The sequence below is a fragment of the Oncorhynchus mykiss genome, chromosome 4 (genome assembly GCF_057628025.1).
Source record: "Oncorhynchus mykiss isolate SJ-2025 chromosome 4, ASM5762802v1, whole genome shotgun sequence".
In the NCBI taxonomy this organism is placed as follows: domain Eukaryota; kingdom Metazoa; phylum Chordata; class Actinopteri; order Salmoniformes; family Salmonidae; genus Oncorhynchus; species Oncorhynchus mykiss.
The window spans coordinates 4047501-4055248 of record NC_143025.1 but is presented as its reverse complement, the minus strand read 5'-3'; the positions used below and the strand labels follow the sequence as shown (position 1 = coordinate 4055248).

The following is a 7748-nucleotide window of genomic DNA, read 5'->3' as shown; positions in this document are numbered from 1 at the left end:
AGTGGGGCAAAAAATAACTTAGTCAGCCACCAATTGTGCAAGTTCTCCCACTTAAAAAGATGACTGAGGCCTGTCATTTTCATCATAGGTACACTTAAACTATGACAGAAAAAATGAGAAAAATAATCCAGAAAATCACATTGTAGGATCTTTAATGAATTTATTTGCAAATTATGGTGTCAAATAAGTATTTGGTCACCTACAAACAAGCAAGATTTCTGGCTCTCACAGACCTGTAACTTCTTCTATAAGAGGCTCCTCTGTCCTCCACTCGTTACCTGTATTAATGGCACCTGTTTGCACTTGTTATCAGTATAAAAGACACCTGTCCACAACCTCAAACAGTTGGTGGCTGACTAAATAATTTTTTGCCCCACTGTATATACTGTATTCTAGTCATGGTTCATCCTATTTAACTACTACTGTCCACTTCATATGTATATACTGTATTCTAGTCAAGGCCTGTCCTATTTAACTACTACTGTCCACTTCATATGTATATACTGTATTCTAGTCAAGGCCTGTCCTATATAACTACTACTGTCCACTTCATATGTATATACTGTGTTCTAGTCAAGGCCTGTCCTATTTAACTACTACTGTCCACTTCATATGTATATACTGTATTCTAGTCAAGGCCTGTCCTATTTAACTACTACTGTCCACTTCATATGTATATACTGTATTCTAGTCAAGGCCTGTCCTATTTAACTACTACTGTCCACTTCATATGTATATACTGTATTCTAGTCATGGTTCATCCTATTTAACTACTACTGTCCACTTCATATGTATATACTGTATTCTAGTCAAGGCCTGTCCTATTTAACTACTACTGTCCACTTCATATGTATATACTGTATTCTAGTCAAGGCCTGTCCTATTTAACTACTACTGTCCACTTCATATGTATATACTGTATTCTAGTCAAGGCCTGTCCTATTTAACTACTACTGTCCACTTCACATGTATATACTGTATTCTAGTCAAGGCCTGTCCTATTTAACTACTACTGTCCACTTCATATGTATATACTATATTCTAGTCAAGGCCTGTCCTATTTAACTACTACTGTCCACTTCATATGTATATACTGTATTCTAGTCAAGGCCTGTCCTATTTAACTTCTACTGTCCACTTCATATGTATATACTGTATTCTAGTCAAGGCCTGTCCTATTTAACTTCTACTGTCCACTTCTTATGTATGTACTGTATTCTAGTCAAGGTTCATCCTATATAACTACTACTGTCCACTTCATATGTATATACTGTATTCTAGTCATGGTTCATCCTATATAACTACTACTGTCCACGTCATATGTATATACTGTATTCTAGTCAAGTTAGATTCATTATGACATTTGTTCCATGTTAAGGGCTCTAACCTTGGAACAAAACTGTTTGTCTCCCTCTTGCTGTTGCTTGCAGTTCCTCTCTCTCTTCCTCCATTCCTCTAACCCCTTCCTCCTTCTAACCCCACCCCTCTGGCAGAACCAGGAAGTCCCTCCCCTTCCCACAAACTCTCTTCTGTGTAAACGAAACTGATCTGAGTCTCTCTGTCGTCTGCCTGTGTGAGAGTGAACAACCGTCCAAATGGCTCAACAGGGAGATCTGCTGGACCAGGACCAGTTCTGTTGTTCTGTCTGTCTGGATCTACTGAAGGAGCCGGTCACCATCCCCTGTGGACACAGTTACTGTAGGAGCTGTATTGAGGGCTGCTGGGATCAGGATGTTCTGAAAGGGGTCTATAGCTGTCCTCAGTGCAGAGAGACCTTCACTCCAAGGCCTAATCTGAGGAAAAATAACATGTTGGCTGAGGTGGTTGAGAAACTGAGGAAGACAGGACTCCAGGCTGCTCCCCCTCCTGCTCTGTGCTATGCTGGACCTGGAGATGTGGTGTGTGATGTCTGCACTGGGACCAGAAAGCAGAAAGCCCTCATGTCCTGTCTGGTGTGTCTGGCCTCTTACTGTGAGACTCACCTCCAACCTCACTATGAATCTCCTGCTTTGAAGAAGCACAAGCTGGTCAAAGCCACCGCACAACTACAGGAGAAGATCTGCTCTCATCATGACAAACTGCTGGAGGTTTACTGTCGTACCGATCAGCAGTGTATCTGTTATCTGTGTACAATGGATGAACATAAAGGCCATGATACAGTGTCAGCTGCAGCAGAGAGGACTGAGAAACAGGTAAGACCAGAACAACTTGTTGGTGACTGTCTGATAAACAAAGAATTAAAGATACAGTAGGAACTAAATCTGTTTGAATATGAGATCATTCAAATTAAATGGATCCACAAAAATGAACACAAACCTTGAGTATATAGATATGTTAACCTAGATTCTCCAAATGTATCACCATTTTCTAAAGTCAAACACTATTATCATTCTGAATGGCCTTTTATGAGTCCAAAGTTCAGTCTCAACCCCTTGATACATGTAGGTCTACCATAAAAACTATAATCATTCACATAGCAACATAATATCATATTGTAAAGGGACTTCCTCAGGATTGTAGACCTTCCTCTCTATGGGTCCTATGTCACATTACTGTACTATTGATCTACTGGACTAATAAAGCTTGATAGCTCATTGAAGAGTGATTCTCCACAGAGGCAGCTGGGAATGAGTCAGCAGAAGGTCCAGCAGAGATTCCAGGAGAGAGAGAAGGAGCTGAAGGAGATCCAACAGGCTGTGGAATCTCTCAAGGTGTGACGTAGAAGTCCGTCACTGGCCGCGGGCAGCATTTGGTTCTTTAACGCACACACATATTCATCACTCCTCCCTGCGCCATTATACCATAAGTTAACAATGTGGGTCGACACACAAATTAACTTCTGTCTTGGTGCAGGCATTTCACACTTGTCAATGTTCATATTTGAGAGATACAATAAGTATTATACTTATCAATGTTGTGGATGAGCGCATTGTTTGTTTGTTCTGTTCCTCTCTCTCCATCTCTGTAGCTTCCGGGTATGCTGGAAAAGGACCCGAGCTAAGGGAATTGGGTTGGCTTTATAGTGCCTGTCCCAAATGGCTCATTAATGCATATGGGCATATTGAAAGATATTGTCAGTAGTGATGTAATGTTGTAAATGTTATGTTGTGATATTGTTTAAAACCGTGTTGCAATGTATATCCTTTAGTATGTTTAGTTCATGGAAAATGTAGGTTTGTATTGTTAATTGATTAATTAATTAGGGTTAATTGTTCTGAGGGGAGGGGCTAGCCCTACAAAAGGAGCCTCTCTCCAGTCTCTAAGGAGGCATTTTTTGGATTGAGCTGTGGATGGGGCAGCATTGTTTTTAAGCTGTCCCATAAGGTAGACGTTGATGGCAGTACTGTTGTTTTTTGTTCCGGAATCACTTGTAAATAAACACCTTTGCACAGAAGAACTTTTGCGGCTCCGCCATCTTTTTATTTTGATAGAGGTTAGGTTATCCAGTTTAGCCTTCTGGCCTACTCTACGTGACATATGGTGGCAGTGGTGGGATGGCGTACCGCAAATCAGTGAATTCCAACAAGAGAGGTAAAGGAATGCGTACAGGATTGCGTTCTCAGCAACATCAGCAACTGTCAGAAAAGGTACCTGAAGTTGAACCGGGGTGGAATACCATGGAATCGTCTGGAGAAGAAGAGGTCAAGTATGAGAAACTAGGAGCCTGACCGCGGGGCCAAAGACAACCAGAACTGGGTGAGCTGCTGACTGAAGGAGCAGTTGGGGGACCAGAACCACACCCAACCATGGTAACCCTTTTTCAGCAACTTTTCACCTGCCTTGAGAAGAGGGACGAAGACCTCAAGCAGGAGTTACGTGGCCTACGCCAATCTATCCTCACAGCTCCCCACCAGGCGGAACTCGTCAGTGAGAGCCCAAGATTGGGTCTTCCAACACCAGGACGACAAAGGCTCGATGCAGCAGGGACTTCAACTCCACAGCAGGCACCCCAAGCAGTAATGAGGCCAGCACCAGGAGACCAGTCCAGCAGTGTTAACGTCCATCTTCCAGCATTCCTGAGGAAGGAGCCAAAGATGCCCTCATACCAGCAGGGGGAGGACATTGAAAACTACCTGCTGAGGTTTGAGCGCATGGCTAAGACGTGGCAGTGGCCTGAGGTAGAGTGGGCCTGCAGGCTTGTCCCATTGCTCACGGGCAAGGCCTTAGAGGCTTACACAGCAATGGATGAGGGGCTGGCCAATGTCTACAAGGGCTTGAAGGAAGCGCTGCTGGTGAAGTTTGACATCTCACCGGAAACCTACCGTCAACGCTTCAGAGCTGCATCAACGCCATCGGGTGAGTCACCGACAGAGACGTACCACCGCCTCAATGGTCGCTACCGACGATGGGTTCGACCGGGGGAGAAGACACAGGACGAAATCGGGGAGGTCATCATCCTCGAGCAACTTCTACAAGTTCTACCACACGACATTCGAACCTGGGTCCGAGAGCACGAGCCCAAGGACGTGCTTATGGCGGCCAAGCTTGCACTGCAGTATCTTCATGCACGTAAAGGGGGCCCACCACAACCTGCAGCACCCGCTCCAAGGAGTCTCAGAGACACAAGGGACATCAGAAACACCAGAGATGGTGGAGGTAACTCTGGGGGTTATGTGTCTGGGAGGGAGGTAAGGGATCATGCAGTTCGCTCTGATGGGAGGGGTCTGACCTGTTTTTACTGCCGGCAGCAGGGGCACAAAGCTTCAATGTGTCCGCTACGTAAATCCAAGCTCTCAGGTTACTGTTATGTACCCAGCGAGGGGGATGGTGTTCAGAATAGACAGACTCTGGAAGGGTCATGCTTGGTACCTGTAAAAGTGAATGGTAAAAGTCTTACTGCAATGATTGACACCAGCAGTTCCCTGTCATTGATCAGAAAAGGTAATGTACCTGTTAATGACATTGATTATGGTCATCAGACACTGATCCAATGTGTCCATGGTGACCAGTCACAGCAGCCCACAGCTGAGCTCACAGTTGAGATTCAGGGTCAGAAATACCTCCTCAAAGTTGGGGTAATGGAGAAGCTACCTTTTGAGATGATTTTGGGGAGGGATGTGCCTGTACTCTCTGATCTGTTGGGAAGTGTGGGGGGTCAGCTATATGGGCAGTCAGTTTGCCAGTCTGATGTTCAGATGGCATGTTCAGTTGTCACTCGTGCCCAGGCCAAAGCTGGTTTACAACCTCTGCCTGACTTGTGTGATAGTCTGTGCGAGGGGGGAACCAAAGGGCCCAGAAAGTCACGCCGCCAGCGGCGTCTTGAGAAGTATGTGGGAACCCCTGTACCTGTAGCTGATGTGTCTGGGTTAGAGGTGCAATGGGATGTTCCACAAAATTTTGCTACACTGCAGAAGTCTGACACAACCTTGAAATGTTTGTTTGACAAGGCCTTAGCTGGGGACAGTCAATCTTCATGTGGGGGTGATTTACACAGTAGACAACCACATACTCTACCTTGGGTCAGAGGCAGATAGCAGGAAGTTGGTGGTGCCATCTACCTGTAGACCACTTGTTCTCAACCTTGCACATACAGTTCCATGGGCAGGCCATCTAGGGCAACATAAGACCTATCTTAGGCTAGGCTCCCGTTTCTTTTGGCCCTCCATGTATACTGATGTACAAAAATACTGCAAATCATGCCCCACGTGCCAGAAAACCAGTGCTGTCCGTAGGTCTGAACGGGCTCCTCTATGTTCACTGCCAGTTATCTCTACCCCATTCAAGAGAATTGCAATGGACATTGTTGGACCCTTGGAGAAGAGTAGTGCAGGTTACAAGTATATATTGGTGATCTGTGACTATGCCACCCGGTTCCCAGAAGCCTTCCCACTCCGTTCCATAACCACTCCAAAAATAATCAGTGCTCTTGTTCAGCTCTTCTCTCGTGTAGGAATCCCAGATGAAATCCTGACGGACCAAGGGACAAACTTCACCTCGCGACTGATGGTTCAACTCCACCAACAGCTGGGCATTAAAGGCTTGAGGACTACTCCCTACCATCCCCAAACGGATGGGCTCGTAGAGAGATTCAATCAAACGCTCAAGAACATGCTGAGGAAGTTTGTGGCTGACACTGGTAAAGACTGGGATAAGTGGTTACCCTTTCTGCTTTTTGCTTACAGGGAGGTGCCTCAGGCATCGACAGGTTTCTCGCCATTCGAACTCCTCTATGGATGGCCAGTGCAAGGACCACTGGACCTGCTGAAGAAGTGCTGGGAAGGTTCCCCAGTAGCTACCTCAGGACAGGGGATTGTCCAGTATGTCCTCCAGATGCGAGACAGGTTGGAACGGTACCGAGAGGAAGCTAGAGCAAACCTTCAGCAAGCCCAGAAGGCCCAGAAGAGAGGCTATGACCAGCACGCTCGCCACAGAGAGTTTGAGCCAGGACAGAAAGTCCTGCTCCTCCTTCCCTCGTCTACCAGCAAGCTCCTTGCGCAATGGCAAGGACCGTACCTAATCGGGAGGAAGATGGGCCCAGTGACCTACGAGGCGCTGCACCCGGACAAGGGTAGGAAGAAGCAAACCTACCATGTGAACCTTCTCAAGGCCTGGGAGGAGAAAGAGGAACTCTCCAAAGGAAAGTCCTTTCTGGTCCGCAGAGTAGAAGAGGATGAGTCGGATGGGGTCACAGAGGCATGGAAAGAACGAGCAGAAGTCATACTGGCTCACCTGGAAGAAGACAAGCAAGATGAGCTGAAGCAGCTGTTTGGCAAGTATCCTGCCCTCTTCAGTCAGAGGCCAGGAAGAACCAAAGTCCTGGAACACGTCATTCGTTTGAAACCTGGCCAGAACCCTGTCCGCCAGCATCCTTACCGTGTGCCTGAGAGGCTGGTGGTAGCCCTCAAGGAAGAGGTCCACACCATGATAGAGATGGATGTTGTCGAGCCATCTTCAAGTGAATGGAGCAGCCCTATTGTCATTGTCCCAAAGAAGGATGGCTCTTTGCGCGTCTGCATGGACTTCCGTAAGGTGAATGCCATCTCCCAGTTTGATGCATATCCCATGCCCCGCATTGACGACTTACTGGAGAGAATAGGTAGAGCTCATTACATCACCACATTGGATCTCTGCAAAGGGTACTGGCAGGTGCCCCTGGATGAACAATCCAAGGCCTACACTGCATTCCGGACGCCAATGGGCCTGTTCCAGTTCAAGGTCATGCCGTTTGGCCTTCATGGGGCCCCTGCGACTTTCCAGAGGCTGATGGACAAGGTCCTCCAGGACTGTGACGATTACTGTGCTGCTTACTTGGACGACGTGGTGATCTACAGCCACTCCTGGGAGGAGCACATACAGCATCTTAGCAGCGTCCTGGGGAAGATCCCAGGACGCGATCCATTAACCTCCTGAAGTGTGAGTGGGAGAAACAGGAGACAAAGTACCTGGGTTACCAGCTGGGTAAGGGTGAAGTTCGGCCTCAGGTGGAGAAAGTGGAGTCCATCAGGAATAGCCCTCAACCCAGAACCAAGACACAGGTGAAGTCCTTCCTAGGTCTGGCAGGGTGGTACCGGAGATTCATTCCACAGTTTTCGACCATCGCTGTCCCTCTGACCAACCTCACTTCGAAGGGGGCCAGCAACCCTGTGAAGTGGACTGAGGAGTGTGAAGAAGCCTTCATGACACTGAAAAAACGACTGTGCTCATTCCCTGTTCTCCAGACCCCTGATTTTAAGGAGAGATTTCTCGTGCAGGTGGACGCTTCGGCTGTAGGAATTGGAGCTGTACTGGCCCAAGGGGAGCCAAGAGAA

At 47.1% G+C, this 7748-nt stretch overlaps 1 protein-coding gene across 4 annotated transcripts in view; it reads left to right on the top strand.

The window, feature by feature from the left end:
* Positions 1–1467: 1467 nt before the first annotated feature.
* LOC118936624 (E3 ubiquitin-protein ligase TRIM47) overlaps positions 1468–7748 on the top strand; it is a 22760-nt gene continuing 16479 nt past the window's right edge. For all 4 annotated transcript variants that reach the window (XM_090230912.1, XM_090230911.1, XM_090230913.1 and 1 more), the window contains exons 1-2: positions 1468–2192; positions 2616–2711. In XM_090230912.1, the coding sequence (XP_090087038.1) occupies positions 1596–2192; positions 2616–2711 (693 nt within the window). In that variant the 5' untranslated portion in view covers positions 1468–1595. The remainder of the gene's footprint in view (positions 2193–2615; positions 2712–7748) is intronic.